Genomic DNA, 22911 nt, shown 5'->3' on the forward strand with positions numbered 1-22911 from the left:
ATACCGAGCGACCGCCGCTGCTGACAGTCCATTTGCAGCGGTAGACTAACAGCAGGACACCTTACAGTAACCTGACAGCTTCAAAATGTCTGTGTCTTTAAAAAGAACTCTTTGGTGGATGGTGCGTGATGTCAGGCAGCTCGCTGTCCGTGTACTGTTCATGTGAGCGGCGTTTACTTCCTGCAAAAGGGACAGGAGCGGGCAGAGAAAGAGAGAGTGGGAGAGAGAGAGAGAGAGAGAGAGAGATGGGGGACGAGCGGCCAAGATAGGACTAAAGTGATAGAGTGAGCCAACGGACGAGGGGGAAACCTGGGCCTGCTTACACATCGCAAACTTTAGAGGTTATCCGAAGAGAAAGCGTGCCACATCTGCGCCAGCTGACAGCCGCATTGTATGGAATAGCGACGTATCGGGTAAATATATCCCACTCTTGTCTTGATATTTACACTGCCTGATTTGTATGACGCATAGGTTTTACCATGCATTACTCCCTCGCTTCCCTCTCTTTATTTACCAGCCGCATATCCCTACAGTCTTATGGCATTTATAGTAGGATTTCTAGTAAAAAAAAAACTACCACCTAAAGTAAGTCTTCAACTTAACGGAATGTGTGTCAATGTTTTTGACGCGGAGGACGATGGCTGTGTACAAAATTCCCGAAGTGTTAGTGTAGCCACGCGCTACAGAGGGGAATTTAATCAAACTGTTAGTATTTGTAGTTTTTTTTTTAATTATTTTATTGTTTCACTCCCACAAATTTGCACCCAGTGATAACGTTGGGCACATTGTAACCACAGGAAATAGTGTTGTCATTAGTTTCAACTGTATGAATGGTGAAAGTGGCATGATATTATCACGCTTGCGTCACGATGAAGTAAAAAAAAAAAAAAAAAAATCTCCACCCATAATATGCATTCATTGTTATGCTATATGTTGCAGGCCTGCTACAAATCATTGCTACATCATGAATTTTAATTGTCAGCAAATTTTGACACCTTAAAATGATGCAAATAGATGTATAACTTTTGCAGATTTATATGATAAATGCTGAAAGATCAAAAGGGCTGTGTGGATCTAAAAGTTGATTGGAAAAGTCTTAATCAGGGCTGGATTGATACAGTTCAATAATAATCTTTGTTGTGCCGGATCTGTCAGTTGTGACTCTGTTTACCTGCCTGCAGGAGCCATTTGTCTATACATACAGTACAGTAAACACTCCCCTCTTTCTCTTGTGCATACATGGGTGCAGTGTGTGTGTGTGTGCGGCTAGCCGACAAGCATCTTGCGGTAGTTTTCTTCATTTCCTGTCACTTTTCCTCTCATCGACACAAACGCTTTCTTTTCTCTGTCATTCTTATTGTCTTAGAGTCCACAGCTGAGTTGGGTTTTGCACTTTTTTTTCATGACAACTAAGTGTGTTAGCATATGGACCATGCTGGTCCACCAACAGGTGTTGAACAGGTGGGGTGTTAAAATTATTCTTTAAGTGAAGTTCACATTTTTGCAGTTTTGAATCCAACCCATCTGGCTCTGCCTCTCAGGTGGGTGTACAGATATCACTGTACTATATGTAGTGCTTTACTTTTTAAATCAATATGTACTGTAGCTATCTATACTGTATGTGCGAGTGCTCTCTCAGGCAACACAATGACAGCTTTTGTCAACATTGTTTATGATATCCACCCTCCCACCGCTTCAAGGAAAGCGTTTCGTGGTAATGTGGGTTTGTACTGCCAAGTTTCTATCTTCAATGTGTAACACGACATACATGGAAAATGTAGGACTCTTTTTTTTCTCTCTTTCTGTCTAAATGGAGGCCTTCCAACAACACTCGTCTTTGACTTGGACATCGGCCAAATGGTTGTGATGGCTCTCAACAGCTGTATTTGTCTGTGTGTGTGTATTCGTGTATGTCAGTTAAGTGTGTTTGTGTGTGTGTGCTTTGGCTGTGTCCCGGGATGCCCTTCCTCCATAGGCCTCTCACTATACAGCATTCCACAAGGGGGCCCGGGGCTGCATGTGCAAGTGGGGAGTGTCAAGGAGAGAGAACGACAACACAGATGTGATAAATATAACTGATGAGGACACTGACAGAAAAGGCTGAAAAGGGGAGAAAACACAGATTCTTGCCTCATTGTTGATCTTACCTCATCTCTTTGTCAGAGCTATAAGGTAGCATTAACAACAGCAGTTGGAGAAAAGTACCTTAAAGGTCTGTACAGCATATATTTGAGTATTACAATGACACACTCAGAAGAAAACCCCTCTGCTACTTAATCATCAAATCATCTTAACGCCCGTCTGCTTTATTAAAAAGCCTTTATTGATTCAAACTAAAACCAGACGCCCATTTTCAGTCCCTGATGCTCCTTTATTTGTAATGTGCGTGTGTCCTCATTCTTGCTGCACTTTTCTTTGTGTATGCTTTGTGTGGGGAGTGTGTTTATGTGTCTATGATTTTCCTTTCCTGAGACAGTGATGAGTCATTGCTGATGGTATGCAATACAGGGCACCAGTCATACATCATGTTCTAATACTTAAGTCTGGTACTTTTGACCCATTATGCATTAAATGATGGCCGCCACTGGTGCTACTGGTTTGTCCAGGGGTGCAGGTTGCTGTTCGCGGATCTGAAATTCTAGGAGTTAAAAGAGAAAGAAGTGCCCTTTCTGCTGAATGTAAATCCAGGGAAATCCAGTAGAGATATGCATCAAGAGATTACTGATTACCTTGCTGTTTTTCCTAGAATGCCTACATACATATTTTTGTAGTATATTTTTCTAATAGGGGTCTCTCTCTCTCTCTCTCTCTCTCTCTCTCTCTCTCTCTGTGTCACCTGATCCCAGTTATCAGTATAAGGGAACATCATAAGCAATGAGCGTGGATACAGAAGTGCAGCCAGAGGTCCATGCTATGCTAAAAACAACCCTTATCTGGTCTTCTTTCCCATTAATCCTGCTCTCCAATGGGTGCTTACAGAGGGCTTCAGCTATCTTTGCATTTCATATGTTTGAATTATTAACTGTATGAAAGAAAAACAGCTCTCTTGGCTGTGTTTCTTCTCCCTCTGTGTTTTAACTGTGTGCAGACTGTGCTACTTTGACTCACTATCCATCTTGTGGTGCAAAGTGGTAAGATGCAATGGCACAATCTGGGGCTAGCTGGTTTGATACTGTGACTTCTTTGAATGTTTTTAGACAACCATACAAATCAAAGCTTTAATATATGACAGTAAAGTAAGATAGACATAATTCCATTTTCTTATAAAAGTCTGGTATTGCCATGATTGTGACTTTAATGCTTACAGTTTAAAATGTTTGCGACAAACATGATTCATTTCTCGTAACTACCTACTTAATTCCATGCACGAGTTTACAGTCAAAAACTCATGAAAGCAGATGAATAGTAAACAAAGTTGGAGGCTCCGGTTGACCTTGCCTTGTCCACATATTTCCTTATCAAAGCCAAAATTAAGTTGGGAGTCACATCAAATCAGATTGACTGCCAAATGAGTGATTTTGGCAGCACTGCTGAAAGATAAATTTACTTGGATAAACTAAATTATGCCCAAATGACCGAAGTTCCACCGGCCTGTCTGCAAACTAATAGCCAATAGGCTAACGTTTCCCACCTGAATCAATGACAACAAAAGATCAGGCATCGGGCAGAGGGGGGAAAGAAAAACTCAGACGGATTAGTTGTTTTTTTGTTTTGTTTTTTTAAAGATCTGATTGCAAGTTAGCACAAGTGGCTATTTGCATTGATTCATCTGTCTATAGCACTGTTGGCTTACAGCCAAACTATGTGTGTAGTTGTTGCACAAAAGGTAATTTGCCAACCCCACAAAACAGGGTTGGGCAGTTCTTCGAATTCACTGTTCATTTCATATGTAATGAGGCAGATATTTTTTTTCCTAGAATGCCACACCGGTAGCGTTCCTGCAGTGATCTGCCTCAATCGAACAAAAACGATTATGAGGTCAAAGTAAAGCTATATGTGTCACATGTATACATGTCTCACACATCGGTGTTTCTGTTGCACACATTATACAATTATACAGCTGCCTAAAATGTGTTTATTTTTAATATCTGTTGTCATTTTTTGTGCACAAACACATATTTTATATGGAAACGTGGAAAATAACAAAAGGAGCAAATGAGAGAAAGAAAGAAGCACAAAAAACCTATTAGGAGTCTTGAAATGTAACTGATTTGGGCAGCTTTGGCTCGCAACAAGCTTTTCAGGAAGCCTTCCAAGAATTTAGACAATGAACAGTAAACATGGCATGTTCCTTAGAACAATTCCACATTAGATCTCAAAGATCACGTGTCTCGTTTATTCTCAGAATTGACTGCCCCCACACCACACTACATTGCAGATAAAACTGTAGCAGCTAGATCTCATGTTCTCTGTGTGTATGTACTGTACTTACACTTGACAAGGAGCTCTCACAAACTGACAAATGTGCAGAATCTCTCTCTCTCTCTCTTATTCTCTCTCTCTCCGTCCGTCTCGCTCACACTCTGTCTCAGAGATTTCTGGTAAGTGACATGTTTGGCCGTTGGCATAATGCCTAGCAAGATCACATGGCATGAATGTCGTGCCTGTGTTGTGTAAGTGTGTGTGTGTGTGTGATTGTGCATGTCTGTGCATTTGTGCCTGAGTAGGGGGAAAAAAAAGAAAAGAAAGAAAGGGAGCATGTGCACATTTGATTGTTCCAAGTATTTTCAGCATGAATAGGAGCACGTAGCCATAGCAGAGAATTACAGAGGGGCTGAGAAGTATGACGAGGACGTGTTTCTGAAACAGTCATGAGATCGCATTCTCTAAACAGGATAGAAAATTCGATTTTCACACTTAATGATACTTCATAGTCAACGCTGTTTTGCTTCATTTGACCGTATTTGTGGCATCAGTCCATTAAAAATTAATTAAGGCAATGTAACCTTATATAGAGCAGATTTAAGATTTCAGCAAAAGTTCATCTCCTTTTATGTTTCATTGCAGAATGCCAGACTTATTAAGACCCCCTGTCTTACAAAGAACAGTGGCCTGAATTTAAATCATTTTGTCAAATCCTTCAGTTTCAACGAGGGGATATTAGACTCACTGTGAAAGTCAGACCTATAATTCAGTGGATGACGCACACAGACATGTACAAACACACGCACACATTCATAAACACATAAACCCACCAGAACCATGCAGATACACACACTCACACAGAAGCAGACAGACATACAGAGAGAGAGAGAGAGAGCGAGCACTGTGGATGGCATTTATGCTTACAGCCCACCTCAATTTTCCATGCTTTTTCACCGTGTGCTGTACATAATTAAATTGCTGCAAACTTCAAGCCTCTCTCTCTCTCTCTCTCTCAAGACTCCTGCCTGTAAACAAAGCTTGCTAATTAGTGTGTAAGGTAATAAGTGAGGAAAGTGAATGAGCTGACCCCTCCTTGCTCTGTGGTGACCTGTCCTGTATGTGCTCTCGTGTCGTACAGTAACAGGCTGGCAGAATGGAAAAAGACAGGAATCTGAGGCGGCTAGTTTTCACTACACAGCTTCACCCTCCCTTTTCCAAAGCTAACATGTGTTAGCAATTACTGCTAAATCACAGCATTACTTACCTGATGGTTTCATGACAGCTGTGCTCCCTGCAAAAAAAGAGAAACCTGCTTTGACTTTGCTTTGTCTGTTGCAGATTTTATATTCATGCTAGTAAATTCAATTTGACTTGGACACTTAATCCTAAATTTAAAATGATTAAATATGCTCGTACCTTTATCTATCAGGATAGAAATAATCATCTGCACACACAGGAGAAAGCTACATAGCTGCTTGTCTTAGCTTAGCATTTAGCCAGGAAACAAGGGAAACAAACCACCCTGCACATCTATGTAACAAAATATGGAATTGTTGGTAAACATTAAAAAAATCACATCTCTATGTGGACAAAATAGAAAACAGTGCAAATAAAATGCATATTATTACATCGATATTCACACTAGCCATCTTGCATTACGAGATTGGCGTGAATTTTTTGTCCTAGTTGACACAAGTTCCCGGTAAAATTCATCTGTCCTTTCTTTTGTTGTTTGGCTGTAGTCACATGTACTGTCTACTGTTGTAAAGAAAAAAAGTATTACATTTAACACACACAAGTTGAAGAGTCTGTTGTGTTAAATACGCATAACCTCTCTGGTTAAAAAAAAAACTAAAACTTGACACTAATAGAGCTTTCCTATAATTTTTCTCAGAGGCTAAAAAGAGTACAATAATTGTGTAATCATAGCAATAGACCAAGATTTAACCGTAAATTGATCATTTCCTTGAAACACTAGACTTTGTGTGATGTGTGTGATGAACTTTTAGTATCATCATTTACTCATCCTTCACTGAGTGACCTACATATATACTTCTATATGTATTCTGAAAACTCCAAGGGAATTTTTGCTCTTTTGAGGTGGATGCCTGTCTCGGTGTTTACTCAGTTCTGATTTGAGACATAGAGATAAACAAGGTCTGCTCACATAGGTCAGCCGTGGCCCATTTCAGTGTTTTACCAGTGTGATGAGGTTATCCAAGGTGACATGTTATTTGAGCACATGTATGCTAGCTTAGTGTGGTGCTGACTAGAAGATTCTTAGGTCACACTAAAGTGTGTGTGTGTGTGTGTAGGGGGGATTGTTGGTGAGGGCTGTGCGTAGGCACCTAAAATAAATGTGTATGTCTTGCTGTTCCCTTGAACAAACCATCTTTTATGATACATTTTTAACACTAGTCGTCATTGTGATCTTTATCGTGAGAAATCTTTGCCGCATGTCATGAGACATTCTTTTTATTCACCTTCTCTAATCATGATATTAAACACCATTACTGTTTTTTTTATACCCAAGCATGAGAAGGAATTAAACAATTCTGTATGCTCTAATTGAAACATGTACATAAGGGCACTCAGTGGTTGTGGGCAACAGCTCTGTCTGTATGTCGTTGTCTGTCTGTGTCTGTGTGTGTGTGTGTATTCCTGTTTGTAGACAGTGGGGCACTGATGCTGAAAGATGTGTCCTCATTTTTGCATTGCACCGGGCTCCTCTGGCGGCCATGATGGGCTGCTCTGATGTCACACATGTGTCACTGTAGAACATTCATCTCAGAAACAAAAGCGCCGGGTGATCAAAATGGCATGTTTATTCTCTCCATATCGCCCCCCTCTCTGTCTCTTTCTCTCTCTCTACTTTTGTGTCACTCTCTTCCTGTCACCAACTCATCAGCTCAGTGTTGGCGTTATATGCACTGGAAACATTAACATGCAATTTGTCTATCAAGTTGTTTTCATTGATTTGATTTTTGAATGCCTTATAAGTTGGAAAAGCAAAATTAAAAACTGATGTTACACTTGAAGGTGTGACAATCCCATCAGAGATCTAATCTCATTTTTCTCATATTGTTTAATTGATTCTCTTGCTGCATCTGTTATGCAACAATTTCTGAATGCAATATAGTGAATATTGAAACTGTGTTATAAATTTTTCTCTATAAAATCTGCTTTAATCTTGAAAAGGAAATATGTTTGGACATATTAAAAATCCCTGAATGGGCTATGGATTTAATCCCTAATCTGACCAACAGTTAAAAGAGAAAAAGATCACAGCTGATGAAGCCCTTTAGCCTGAGGGTTGCGAGACCATCTTGCAAATTTTAACTATGAATGTTCAGTATTTCCATTTGTTATGAATAGCATGATATTCTTTAATGAGGCGATAGGACTTGTGAGATGCATGAGAACACACATCCATCTATCTATCTTTCTGTCTAGCTGTCTTGCCAAGCGTCGGGAAGGCACAATGCATCAATACTCATTTTGAAACCTGATTTCAAACAAATCTGTTTCTGTTATTGTCCTAAAACTCCCCATCAAAAAGAAGCATTTGCAATTTAAATATGTGGAAACTCCCCTGCATTCACTAGAGATTAGCAGCAAATCAAGTTGGATTGATAACACTTTAACCAAACTGACTAAGATGAGTCACAGTCAAAGAAACGTTGCTGTATACAGACAATTTAAGAAGCTTTCACATATGAAATAGTTTCAACAGCATTACGTATGCATTCATAATTTGAAATGCAATTTTGTGTATTATTTGTAAGCTATATCATTTGAATGAAGCTTTTTACGTAAACATGACAAGTGCAAGAAGGATCATCTTTGGTTATTTAAAAAGAGTGTTTTTTCTTAAAGGTACTGTGCAGAGGTCGTTGACATCCATCAACATGTGCTATTACTAATATTCAAAGACTCTGTGTCTACATTAGCATCATGTCATATGATAACATCCATTGTGTTCGTTCCACTGGATCCTTTTAAATCAAGTAGGGATGATCTGATATTTTTCAGTTAATAAACCAAATCTAAACTAAACTACAAATGTGAAAAAATCTCTTAAACCTATTTGCCTCTTTGTTTCTGTATGTGTTGTATATACTGCAGGGTCACCACTGAGATGCTTTCATTTCATGCTGATTCATTCTATTTTCTCCACTTTTCACTGTCTCATGCACCATGGAAATCAAATCATGTTTGGAACAAATGCATAGGGCTGATACACATACAGTATCTAACATACAGACTTCCTGTAAAAGCTAATCTCATTGTAGTCCTTGTGTAACAGGCAGTGACACTCAGCAGGCCATCTCATGGCTCCTGTGTTCTCAGAAGAATGGGCCATGGTTAGAGGGGACCTGCCTCAAACTCTCTTTAGGACCCTTATTCTTTTAGGTTGTTTCTATTGCTATTGTTAGTGTAATTATTAATACATGTGGCTGCATGTTCTAGACCTAAAAATCAGTTAAATGGTTGCCGTGCTAGCCTTAGAGTACTTTTTGATTGCTTTGGGTGGCAATAGTGTGGACAGAAGGTGAAGCCTGCAATGAAGACATCCAGGATATTTCAGGGCCCTGTGTTTATGCTGTTTGAACCAAAAGTGCAAGCACAAATCAAATGTGTTTCAGTGTACTTAATTATCAGATGTCTTGTGGCCAAGAGTGTGAGCACGGCAGCACTGACACATACCTGCTTTGTAATTGTACTTGCAAGAATAAATTATCAAGGTTCTTTATATATGCAGCCAATTATCTCCTTCTAAAGCCAGAACACTCCCTGCATGCCATGGCACAATCACAGTTTGAAAATGAGCACGTTGGAGATGCCACAAAAGTTTCTCCCAGGAGTAAACTGATGTCCTTGTCAAAGCGAGAGTCACGAGGCAGGACTACAGCGTCCCTGCTGTGATTCCAAGGGCGAGTTGTGTTTCTTTTAAGCTGTGTTCGCTTTTTTACGCTTCGACAGGTATTTGTTCACACATAGTGCTGAAAAAAAAAAACGTAAAAAAATGCCCAAGTATTGCTTAGATTTTCATTTGCTGTTGTCTGATGATGTGGGGCATCTTGGGGCAATGGATTGAGGCTTCCGGCGTAGCTAGTGGATATCTGGATAACAGCTAACGGATGTTTAGCCTAAGCTTCCGACAGTCTCACTAGAAGCATGAGCTGCAAGAAGAAGAGTTCAAACATCTTAAAGACTAGTTTAAAACCACTCTAGCTGCTTTCTCTAAGGCATTTGCTTGACCAGGGTGACATGACAGTTTGCTTGCTGATGGGGTATGACAGGGCACTCCATCTGTTTCTCTATCCGTCTTGTCTTTCCACACGCACTGTTTACCTCCGTGCCACCAGAGAAGCACTCAAAACATGGTGGGTCAATACTATGCAGACTACAAACAAGACAAACATCTTGCCCCAGATCTGCACTTCTATATGAATATATCTACTATGTGTTGGTTTGTGATCATTTTTAGAATGTAGCTGGATTACCTATGCTGTAGTCAAACAGGAGCAAACAGGAACTTTTTCCACAGTCCCTGAAACTGCAATTAAAAGATGCCATGTGCACTATGATTGATACTGGTAGTTTGTTCTGTACCGCTGACATTTTCCAGTCATGACAATCCATGAAATGAAACCACATAAGCAAAGGTAAGAAAAAAATATGATACTTTGCTGGCAGCAAATCAGTGCGTGCCTTAGGCTCATAGAAAATATATGTGTTATGTTTTTGACACTCAACAGTCACATGGCAGCTGCAAGTCGGTGCCAGTGTAAGGATTTATTAGTTAGAAACTGTACCAAAAAAAGAAATATCACATGGCAGTCATTGCGTGGTATACTGTATCCCTGTGTTGCTGCATAACATTCATTCTACTCACGCCCCCCTGAATCATTTCTTATGTTGGAAGGCACTGCTCTCCCTTTCTTCCTGTTCTGCTTGCGTAGTTTCCTTTTTAAGCTAGAAATTGAGGGAATTTTTCTTCTTGTGTCAATGTTTGTTCAAAATATCTCAGTCTTGCGTGAGTCCATCGGGCTGAGTTTCCTTGCTGCTCTCTATCGTCACACTTATGTGTTGCTGTAAACTGGAACGACCCGTAGGCCCCGACAGTTCTGCAATATGAATCCTCGTCTTATCACGTCGTGCCATCTTCTCTCTTTCTCTGTCACATAAGCAAGGTTTTCTTTCCTAGAAAATGTCAGTCTAGGAAGCTTCTTTGGTGGAGCTGACATTTTAAGAGTCAGTAATGTGGAGGTGGAATCTCTTTTGATTAGAACAAAGTGTCAGTTTGTTGATATGACTTGGCTTTGTCTGTTGCCATACTTGACAAGCGGACACAGAAGTGTTTGAAATGGAATTCTTCCATATACCAAGTGGTATCCATGCTGGTTTCAGTGGGGTTGCTTATAATACGGCCTTTTAACACGTTGATTTTTTTTTGCTCTCGGCTTCTGTCAGCCCTCTCTGAGCTTTACATTTCTCTCTCACTCATTTCCTTATTCCTCTCTAACTCTGCTCTCCCTGTCACTGTGCTTTGTCATCTTCTCTCTTGCTCTCTGTTTGCATCTTTCACACACACTCCTGCTCTCTTTCCTCACCCCTTTTCTTTGTATCTCTCTTCCACTGTACCTTTTCCTCTCCATTAGTATCATTTAAACTTTTTACAGTAAGCCATCATGTGTGTTTAGACCTACGTGGGTTGATATGTAAGTGTGTGCGCATCTGTTCTATATTCACCAGAGTTTGGTGTAATGTAGTAGCCACTGCTACTGTTTGTTTGTTTACCTCCCACAGCCACTTGGAGTCCATTAGCAATGCCGTTGCCTCAGGAGGATCACTCACAGACCCTCACACACACACACACACACACAGAAAGATACACAAATACTGTACACTCTTCCTCTATCTTTCTTTCCGTCTCATTTTCACTGCGACTTCGGGCTAAACTGACAGGTAGCCTACTGTTACAGGAGTTTTCTGTCATGACTTTTTTGTTTGATACTGTACCCAACCACTGTAAAATGTCAGAGTGTTTTGGTGCAGTGAACACTGGTTTATTTCTGGTTTCTTTCTCAGGACTGCTGCACAGTTGTATGACGTCCATATTGTTCATTTTACAAACGTCACATTTAAGCTTTTGGCTGTTTGACATTAGGGGTGAATAAACAGGCACCACTAAATATAGCAGCAGTACAGTGCACGTGACAGGTCTGTGCAGTTAACTGAGTTGATCAAATTATTAAAATTATAAATTGGTTATTCAACCAGGTTTGCTCATATCTTTGTTTCTAAACAAATGGCCGTGAATTGGAATTGGATTTTTGTGAAGTTGTGTATGTGGTCACATAAATATCTGATCAAAACAACAACAAAGAAGCTTAAAAATAAAAACTATGAAGCTTATTGTAAGTGAGAGGAACAAAAACAACAGGACCAAAACAGCAACTTACGTTGGCGCCACCACTAAGGTTGTGTAAAACCTGTGTTTATGTGAGACCCATGGTACAATAGAAGTAAATCAGAATCAGAATCAGAATCAGAATCGAGTTTATTGCCATGTAAGTGAAAAACACATTACTAGGAATATGCCTTAGTGTCTAGTGCAAGAGTGCACTAAAAGCACCAGGGCGACCATTCAAGGCGCCCTTTTGGCTCTCGAAAATAAATTTGCAGATTGCGGTACATACAAACAATACAATCACATAATGACATTGACCCTTGATTACAGTACACGTGTTAACGTGATGGGATTTTTTCTTATACATAGAGGATGGGGGGAGAAAACAACAGATACGGAGGCAGACGAGAAGGAAGGGAGGGGTAGGGAGGGGAATGTATGTCCGTCAGTTCCATGAGAAGTGTGTGCGATAGTATGACTGAGACCGCCAAGATGTTTACAGGCAGTTCACCAGTTGTCCTTGACGGGAGATCGGAGTTGCACAGGAGACAGATAGGAGCACAGCTGCTGGGCTATACTTCAGGGCCAGGAGAGGGAGGGAGGGGAGAGGGACAGACAGAAAATCAACCAAAATCATAACAACAATTTTCGATCTGTAATTAATTTGCCCAGATCAGTGATCAATAGGTTAGTCCGGCCTCAGTGCTCATTCGTCCCTTGCAGGTGCATGGAGAACCTTCGACATCTCTTCAGCTTGACAGATATTCCTTCCATTGAGATCCTCAACTGGTCGGACTGTCTTCCGATGTTGTCCACCTGCTTCCAGCCCTCTCCGGAGCAGGCTGAGATGTTGCAAATCAGCCCATCCATCCGGTCCATCTTCTGATGTAATTCCGAGTTCCGAGGTCCCATGAGCCCAGGGTCTTGTTTTGTGTCCACGCTTAGCGGTAGTGCCAATTTGCCAGCAGCGGCTTTTCCAACTTTTCGGTACAGCAGGACAGCTCCCACGCAATTCAGAAGTATGCCTACTACCAATGTCCAATAGATGAATAGATCCTCCACATCTTCTAGGGTCAGTGGCTGGAGACATACCAGACGCTAGGTTTCCCAGGAATCACGGACATATCCACCAGCAAATGTCCCTTCAGGGCAGAGGGGTTCTCCCGTTGATGTCTTCCTTTGTGAGAAAATGTTGTCCAATGCACTGAGCAATTTACAATTTACAATTTATTAGCTCCATGTCAAAAAATTATCCCAAGGATAGCAAAGCAGGGTGTTCAGGGAATAAAAAGTCACAAAAATCACAGGACAGGACAAGAGAGAGCAGAGCAGAGCAGAGCAGAGCAGAGCGGGAGCAGTCAGAAACACGTCTGCACTCCTTGAAGGACAGATAAGAAGATGGAGAACCTTGTTGCAGATATTTTAGATATTTTCCAAATGTGACCAAGTGGTAAAAAGTAACTAGTCCAGCTAAAAGTGCACTCAGGTGACACAGTGTGACGTATGTATAGCCAATAAAAATGAGTTATCATGCAGTGATGCATTAAAAATACTTTTATCAACAGTGACATTTTTATGATCGCACAGGTTTTAGGTCACTTTGTCCTGTTGCAGTATGGTGACATTGTCACTTTTTTACCTCCTCAGACGACATTGTTCCATTAGTCAGAAGTGGAATACAGATGTTCCTTTTTTTCCTCCTTCTTGTCACATCACAAGTTACATTATTGGTGCATATTGAGTGAATACAAGTGGAAAGATACCAGACAATATTCAGCCCACAACAAATCATTTCATAGTTGTCTCTTTGTTACATAACTGCATGAATCACTGGGAGTTTTTCTTTTCTTTTTTTTCTTTTTTTTTTTTTAAGAAAAAAATGATTTTGATCCCGACTATGTGCAGACAACTTCACCCAGCGGGGTCTATACACAGCGAATGATGTTGCATTATAAGCAGTGATAAGCAGCTCTCTCTCTCTCTCCCTCTCTCTCTCTCTCTCTCTCGACATCCCATAATGATACTCAGACAGACTCAGGCAGACACCCGCTCGTTCCCGATTGGTAGAACTGTTGCCAGGGAGCGTTGCCGTCTCAACGTGGATAGAATCTGTTGTCTGGTACACTTTAGACATGAGAACAACTGCAGGATCTGAATATTTATAACGAGGGGACTGTTCATATTGAGATTGTATAGAGGCACCATAAGCTGAGAGAGGATGGATGTTCTCCTGTTCAGCTCACTCGAAATTTTCTATCAGTTTATGTTTGTTTCTTTCTTTTATAGCTTGTTGTATAATAAATACAATCTTAATTATTACTTATGCTTTAAAGAGAAGTCTAATAAATATGTTTTTAGTCAAATTTTTGGCGATCAGCATCATGTGACACCAACTTCACTGAAGAGTGAACTTACTTGAACAATTCCACTAAATGGTTAATGCGTGAATCACGCTTGCATATGACTTTTATGGTTTTATGTTAACACCATTGTCGTTTGGTAGGCAGCTACAGTATGACTGGTAATTAAAAGCTGTGTGTGTCTGTGTGTGTGCATGTGTTTGTTTGCCATCTGGCGAATCGTCTCATTTCTTCATATTATTCAAATATGCCTGGACCTGCTGCTACAGTTAATAACACTGTGCGTAGGTATGAATCCTTGATTAAAATGGATGTAACACATTCCAACAAAGCAGACAACAGCAATCAGAACAACGCTCAAATCTATACTCACAAACTATATCTACACACACACATACTCACATACACATGCTTGGCAGAAGTGCCAAAAGTCACAGCCGGGTATATAATGATGATTATAAAAACACGCCTTGGTATGCAAGAAACTTTGACATGGAAATGCAAACATACACACACACTCATTAGGAAATGAGGACACACACACACACACACACACACACACACACACACACACATATATAATCAGTTGAGAAAGTTGATGGCATATGTTTTTTTAATCAGGAATGTGCAAAGTCTATATTTAATGCAGGCAGCGGGAGGCTGGAATTTGCATGTTTATGTTTGTTTGTTCTAATAATGTACGTGCTCTTTTGTTTCGCGTCTCGTCGTGCCTGTGAACATGCGGCTGCATGTCTGTATATATGTGCAATGTGGCACATCACCGTCCTGTCTGCCTGACTCAACATATTCTCCGTTCACTCTCCTTTTGCTCACCCCCTCCCTCTTCCTCTTTTTCCTCACTCCCCCTTCCCCTCCCCTCCCCTCCCCCCCCTCCCCTCCCTCCCTCCCTCCCTCCTCTCCCTCTCGCTCTGCCTGGCTGGCACGTACATGCATGTCTGTAGACTCTGTACTGTGCTTGCTGCTGTGGCACGCGCCAACCTCACTGCAATGCAGCCCTGTGTGCATTAATTGGCAGAGAGACAGTGGGTACGTGGTATGCAGGGCAGGAAGGATAGAGAAAAGGGGGCTGGGGGGGTGGGGGTGAGAGACGCAAGAGGCAATGTAAGGACACACAATAGTCACAATTACTGACTGACTGACGGACAGACTGATGGACGAGCAGTCTGCCAGGTTCGCAGAGGGACAGACAGACAAACAAACAGAATGTGTATTGCTGAGTGTGCACAGGGAGATTACCTGACTGTGTGTTAGCATGTGTGCGAGGGAGCGGTGGGAGTGTGTGTATGTCTGTTTGCATTAGTGTGTTTGTGGATTTGTCTCTCCTGCGTTTGACTGTGCTTTTTTTGTGTGTGCTCACTCATGTGTGGCTATATGTGCCGTGCAGATATCACACTGCTGGGGCAAAGCTCTCTAAACCAAAGTCTGACTCACTGCATTCAACGCTTTGTGATATCCTCCCTTTCATATTTCCGCTCTGACTGAAGAGTAAAAGTTTGCTCGGTTTAGCACAACTTTCTCCACTTGAGGTTTCTTTGGTAAAGAATGTGTCCTGATACTTCTTCGCACTAGCTTTACATGTATTATTTTTTAATTGATCTGTATTGTGATTCACAGTCACATAATATATCACACCTAATATTCAGCACAGCAGTAGAGAGATCTCGCCTGTGCTTTTGTGTGTGTGTGTGTGTTTTTACACTGACATGCAAAAATCCCACAACAGTTGTGTGCTTGTGTTTGTATGCACACACACATACTGTAAGTATTCTCTTACTCATCCGTCACGGCAGTTTTGCATTCATATCCTCCCACACTCATCTTTCTGGAATGTATCCTCTCTGGTAGCTATTTCTTTTAGCTGTTGTCCTGTCACAGGGCTGCGACATCTGGCTCCTGTCCCATCTCATCCACATCAACTAACATTTAAGGAGGCCTTGTCTAGAGAAGAATACACTGCATGGCCAGACAGCGGCGATGAACACAGAAATGTCACCTGAATAAGCTGTGCTACCAACAGCGGAGGCGTAAATTAATCATTTAATTTATCAATTCAAAACACAAAATAGTCTTGTGTGAAGACAGTACTTCTCTCTGTTTATGTGTAGGTGTTTGGCAGAGATGTCCTTGCATGATTCAGAGAAAATGCACAACACTTGCTCGAAAGTATTAAACCTCTTTTTATAAACTATTGTCTTATCAAAGACTGCAAGAAAAAGGGAAATACCTTCACATGGAATTTTGTTTTATTTTCAGTTCTACATTTTTAAAAGATAGGAGGGTTTCTATTGTGACCATTTAATCTTCCAGTTTAATGAAGCTTTGCCATACTAAGATGTGACGCATTCTCTCCAGACTTGCGTCAAACAGGGATTTCAGAAGTTTCATTATTTGTGTTTAATTATTTAACGGTTGCTATGACCTCTGTAAGCGTTTCTCATTTCTCTTTTGTCTTTGTCATTCTCCTCCTCTTTCGGTTAGACCATATAGACATCTGTGTCCAGAGGCAAGTGGGAGAAGTTGCTTCAACCTAATTGTCTTTCTCTACCCGTACTGTCCTCAGATGACTTTCTCTCTGTCTCAACTCTCCCCTCCCTCCCCTTGATTCTCTCTAGCTCTGCCCAGCCTCTGTCTCCGTCTGTAACTGTAGCCTGTGTTTTTCTCTCCCTCCCACTCCCTGCGACGTATAGATACTGCATTGATCAGACACACACGCGCAGACACATGCACACACACACACACGCACACACACTGAGCCTCCCACTCCTTTCATCATTGATTCGCTCTGCTCTGCTTTGCTCTGCTCTGCTCTCTCTTTCTCTACCCTCCTAATTCTCTTTCTCCCTCTCTCTATCTCACACACACTCCCTCTCTTGCTCTCTCTCTCTCTCTCTCTCTCTCTCTACAGCGGCACTTGTTGAATTCAACCCTTGGAGAATAGAGAAAGGGGAGAGAAACAGAGAGAGATAATGACAAGGAGGCAGAGGGAGGCTTTGAGACAGAGCTGGAACAGACAGTGAGCAGAGAGAATGGGGCTTTGGAGGATATAGAAGATAGAAGATAGGCTGAGGAAGACAGACAGAGAAAAGTCAGAGAATCATCTCTGAGACAGTGGGAATGACACTTTAAGTGAAAAGAGAGAGTCGGCCAGACAGAGTACATCAGAGTGCTTTCCTTCTATCTCTAAACTACTCCTCTCCTGTCCTGGTCCTGACGGCTGCTGCTGCTGCTGCTGCTGGTGTGTTTGTGTGTGTCAAGGCTCCATGGTGTGCTCTAGCCAGAGGACTGGCTTACACAGGTCAGAGCTGTCTGGGAGAACAGTGAGCGCTCTTTTTTGTGCATTTGTGCATGTGTGAGAGTGAGTGTTAGCAGAGGAAAGTCATGTGCTGGTTTCTCCAGGTGAGTACTTGCGTGCCAGAGTTACACAGTAATTTCCCTATGTAGCCTGTACTGCGTGTGTATTTATGCATGCACACTTTTATGTAAGTAAGCCAGAGTGCATGTCTTGTCTGTATGGAGTGCATGAAGTGGGAGAGAGAGTGTGTGTGTGTGTGTGTGTGTGTGAGAGAGAGAGCGAGAGAGAGGCGGTGACATTTTTTCAGTTTGTATTCCTGGAAACCGTTCTGCAGCATTGCTCAATAATGAAACTAGTGCGTATATGTATGTGTGTGTGTGTCGGTTGGTGGGAGACAAAAGCAATGATTCAAGGTTCATGGAAGAAATTAAGTTGCAATGTATGGAGATCATTACCAAGAAGGAGCTAAGGAAGCTATCAAAGTTAATATGAAAAAAGAAATGAGGGTTTTCTCACCAGACTTTAGAAAGAGGACACCGTGGTGTCAGCAATATCAAGTGTCTCACTATGCCATTAATAACTCAGGGTGGTTCTTTTGGTGAGAAAAGTTGACTTACAGGCCATGCAGGGAGAGAACTGTTGTCGCTACAGTAAATACAGTGCATGGAATGAGTTCAAGGTTCTTGGAATTTAAGCCATGTAAAACAACACAGGCATTTCACAATGTTCTATGTACAGTAGGCACAGCATTGTGTTCATTTTGGCTTTGACTCCTCCTTTTCTCTCTCCTGCTTCGACTCTCTCACCCACTATATCTGCATATCCATCTTTCTTTCACACACATCTCACTTCTCCCTCAACTGTATTCGTTTTCTCACTTTATCTCAACTCTATTTTCATTCTTACTCTTTGCTCTACACTCATTTTCTCTTCTCTTGCCCCCTGGCATGTCTTTTCATCTTTCACGCATTTTACATTCACTCCCTATTTGTCACTGTATTCCTTTTATTCCCAACACAGCTTTCATATATTTTTAGTTTATGTTCTTTGTTTTGTTTTTTGTTTTTTATAGATGCCTCTTTCCGTGGCAGAGTTTGCAGTGAATATCTGAACATCCTTTCCCTCGGTGGTCAACATGTCCCAGCTGCTCCATGTGGAGATCCCGAACTTTGGAGCAACAGTTCTGGGCTCCCTTAATGAGCAGCGCCTGTTGGGACACTACTGTGATGTATGCATTCTGGTCAAAGGTTGGTTGGTTTAGCTGGAAATTTGGAGATTTCACTTTCACACAAATTTCTGTACTGGAATTTTGTTAAAAAATCTCATCTTTTGTTTTCATCAAACAGGTCAGGCTTTCAAAGCCCACCGGGCCGTTTTGGCAGCCAGCAGCCTTTACTTCCGTGACCTCTTCAGCAGCTCCACAAAGACCCAGTTTGAGTTGCCTTCCTCAGTCACACCTGCTTGCTTTGAGCAGATCCTGACCTTCTGCTACACAGGGAAGCTAACAATGGCAGCTAGCGAACAGCTGGTGGTCATGTACACAGCTGGCTACCTCCAAATTCAGCATATAGTTGAAAAAGGCATGGACCTAATGTTCAAAGCAAACTCACCTCACTGTGACTCGCAAACGGCAGGATCCTTAGAAGAGGCAGGATCCGAGCCACAGAGTCCTTGTAATAATGGTAATGGCCTAGCAGTGGCTGCGCTTTTGGGAACCCCAGGCTGGCCTCCATCCCTACTGCTGCCACGTAAGATCAAATTAGAAAGCGGTGATCCAACACCCCTCACAATACCTTCAACGCAGAGCAAGATTTCGTCTTCAGAGCAGGGGAGTCGGCTGTCGAGGGCCGGCTCACTGTTCTACACGACAGCTGGAGGGACGCCCTTCCCAGGTATACCTCCGTTACACCTCCAAGGAGCCAGTGGGGGTGGAACAGGAGGTGGAGGAGGAGGAGGAGGAGCAGTTGGTGAAAGGTCCAGTCCAGGGGCCTCCAGTCTGCCCACCACTGATAGTCCCACATCCTACCAGAACGAAGATGAGGAGTTTGAGGAGGAGCCCTATGATGGGATTACTGAGGAGGCCTACAGTCATCTCTATGCACGTTCAGCTAACCCCTATGGGAGTGAGTATTGTGTTATATTGTCATTGTGTAAATTCATGCATTACGGTGCCTAGGATAGGCCAAAGGCATGTTTGATGAAGGCTTTACTTTGAAATAATAATTCGGAAAAAAGCATCATTGAAGTTCGGACAGTCTCAAAAGCGATCCTTTACCCTGAGTGCATTATTTTCTCAAATGCCCTTGGCTTAGGGGGGAAAATTCATTTGATATCAGACCAATCTAAAAGTAAAACCTGGTATGACTTGCAGAAAATGTATTTTCTCCAAACCCTACATGTGTAATGACCAAAAAAATAGATGCATGTTCATTTCTTCCTAGTTACATTATTTAATCTTTCATAAATCATGTATCCTCTGCATCTTAGAAAAGCAGGATGTTGTGCCTCCAGTGTATGTGTGTGTGTGTAAGTGTGTGTGTGTGTGTGTGTGTGTGTGTGTGTGTGTGTGGGTTCTCTCAGCATAAAGATAGCTTTATGGAGTTATGATTGGAGTGCATCGTGACCAACAACACACTCCTTATCACAGTTACAACAGCTGGTCTGTACTGCTTTTTGTTATGGTTTCTTACCACATATTCATACTGGCATGGATTTGCCTGCACTTGAAGGCAAAGATGGTATATCCATTTGTGTTTGTATTCTTTAAAAAAACACATAGACTTAGGGTTCTAATGGATAGGCACAAACTCTCACATGTGCACACACACACACATATTCCAGCATCCTCTAGCTCTAAGGCTTCACACAGGTTTGTCAAATTCTAAAGTTTCAGATATTTATGAAATCCACTCTATCTGCAATCAGTCAGAGCACCCCAGGGTGACATTGTGGGATATTTGAGAACCATGCACATCTTTTGTGTATATGTGTAGTGTGTGCTTCTGTGTGTGTGTGGGGGGGGGGGGGGTATAAGTGTCTATTCACACGCAAACAGATTAATCTACACTTTTCAGTGTGTGTGTGTGTGTATGTGTATGTGACAATTAATGGATTCAACTCTCCATCTCTACGTTTGTGTGTGGCATGAGTGTGTGCATAGGAAGAGCGTGCATGTGTATCCACCCACAGGCCACCTTAGACAGCGGTTAAAGAAAACATTTTGTGAGGAAGAACCTAACACCCAGCTTTGGATATGTCTTCCTCCAAAACTCAAGTTGCTTATGCAGCATCATGACTTATCCAGGGTACATCTGCAATGCTCTAAAACATTTATGAAACACAACAGAGGTTACTCTGTACTCTTTCAATTGTATAGCTACTAGTTTGATAGAGTCGCTCAGGGGTAGGGGTAGCTTTGCTTTTGTAGCGTATATGCTAATAAATTGAATAGATAGGAATCTATCTAAACCTTCAGTATAACATAAAACCATAAAACACATTTTTGTACTTCTTTGTTTCAATAGTCCAGGACAAGCCAGAGATGGCAGCATTGCCCTTGACCATGGAGAACCGCAACTGTGTGCTGATCCGCAGGGACTTGGTGGCACTCCCTGCAAGCCTCATAAGCCAGATAGGCTACCGCTGCCACCCTAAACTCTACACAGAGGGGGACCCCGGGGAGAAGCTTGAACTAGTAGCTGGTAGGCACACACATTCATTTCCTTACCACGCACACGTTAAGATTCATATGTATCTGTACTGTATATATACTTTGGCGTTGTAGGTGGGACAGTTGCTGTGGTGACACATGTGAACAGTCACTGTTTGAGCCCTTCTTGGGACTCTTTAAGATAGCTTGTAAAAGATCATTGTATACCCTTGTACTGTATAAAGTGTGCCTTTCATTGCTGCCAGAGGTCAGTCTCTGGATATCACCACTCACAGTGACATACATTAGTGCTGATTAAGACATTTGAGTATCATTAAATTAAATTCTTATCCCTAATTAAAAGACCGTTCACCAAAGCAGTCTCTGACTCATATCCAATCCGGGTCAGGAGAGGGTCATTAAAGGCCAGGTCAGATGGTGTACACTGAGGATGTCATTGAGAGCCATAGTGAGTTTGACTCATGTTGGTCACAAAAAGATCAAATAAAGCTACATAGTTCCTTCGCAGGGATTTCAGGCTGTGACGGAAAGACAGTCATCTCTGCAGTTATCATCACTCAGGTCTTTATGGAGGAGTGACCGTACAGTCGTGTCAAGTCACTGAGGAGAAAAAAGCATATGACTGCCTGCCAAGAATTTGCCAAATAGCTCCTACAGAGCTCTGAGAGCATAAGGGGAAAAGATTTTGTGTGTGTGTGTGTGATGAGACAAAAAATGAACTCTTTGGTCTGGCTGCCAGATATCGCTCTTGGCAGTCAGACCAGAGACTTTCAAATAGAACAGGTTCCTCTGAACATGTAGGTAATATAATTTCCAGAAAAATCCAATCTGTATAGAATCGTTTCAGGCAAAGTAATAGATTCTGAATACTTCCCAGTGTAATTGACAGACGTGCACACCACAGCTGAAAACAATGGCACACGTGTGAGTTCTGCAAACAAAAAAAGGGTTGAAAGAGTTCAAGAAGTTCATTTCTATGTGTTCATAACATTAATAATTTAAAAAATAAAAATCATCAATTCAATCATGTTGCCTGCAAGTAGAATACAGAATACAGTGAATGTGAGATAGTGTTCGAAAAGTAAAGAAATTTAATACTGTGATGGTTCTGATGACCTTTTATTCCCACTGACGCTTTGTTTAACTTTTTTTTAAAGATTTCCTTGAACATTATCTAGGGCAAAGAAGGAAAAGTCTTCAAAGACAAAGGTACTGGTTGAAATGTAAGCATGCTGCTCAGTTTATTTTTTTTCCATTTTACACAGGTACACAAGTGTTCATGACTCGAGGCCAACTGATGAACTGTCACCTGTGTGCCGGAATCAAACACAAAGTCTTGCTCCGCCGTCTATTAGCCACGTTCTTTGATAGGTAAGTACAAAGACATGCACAAAAGTGCAGTCAGTAATAAAGTGTGTGTATTAGTTCTATGTCCTGTGTGTGACTCTAACACTACTGCTGTTGTTGCAAACCAACTTTCACACTCCATCTGTGGCCATGTTGTGCAATGCGGTTTAATGTGTGTGTTCTCATGTGTAGAATGTGTCTACTATACTGTATGTGCCTGTTGCTGACTCTGCCCCCTGGTGTTGACTCTGTATGCCTGCAGAAATACTTTAGCCAATAGCTGTGGGACGGGTATCCGTTCTTCTACTAGTGACCCCAGTAGGAAACCCCTGGACAGCAGGGTCCTCAACGCTGTCAAACGTAGGTTTATTGTCCACATCATCTAATATGTGTGATAAAATTTTCAAAACACACGATTGCATACATGGATTTCTTTCTT

At 41.7% G+C, this 22911-nt stretch overlaps 1 protein-coding gene across 4 annotated transcripts in view; it reads left to right on the forward strand.

The window, feature by feature from the left end:
• Positions 1-22911, forward strand: part of nacc2 (NACC family member 2) — a 28479-nt gene continuing 5568 nt past the window's right edge. Inside the window, exons 1-6 of one of the 4 annotated variants that reach the window (XM_028417430.1) lie at positions 1-413; positions 18528-18702; positions 18802-19578; positions 20980-21156; positions 22391-22496; positions 22735-22832. In XM_028417430.1, coding sequence (XP_028273231.1) covers positions 18591-18702; positions 18802-19578; positions 20980-21156; positions 22391-22496; positions 22735-22832 — 1270 coding nt within the window. In that variant the 5' untranslated portion in view covers positions 1-413; positions 18528-18590. Of the gene's footprint in view, positions 414-4433; positions 4542-16887; positions 17459-17653; positions 18703-18801; positions 19579-20979; positions 21157-22390; positions 22497-22734; positions 22833-22911 lie in introns of those variants that run through there. The other 3 variants (XM_028417434.1, XM_028417433.1, XM_028417432.1) reach the window with 3 other exon arrangements.

Source organism: Parambassis ranga, chromosome 12, assembly GCF_900634625.1.
Source record: "Parambassis ranga chromosome 12, fParRan2.1, whole genome shotgun sequence".
Lineage (NCBI taxonomy): Eukaryota > Metazoa > Chordata > Actinopteri > Ambassidae > Parambassis > Parambassis ranga.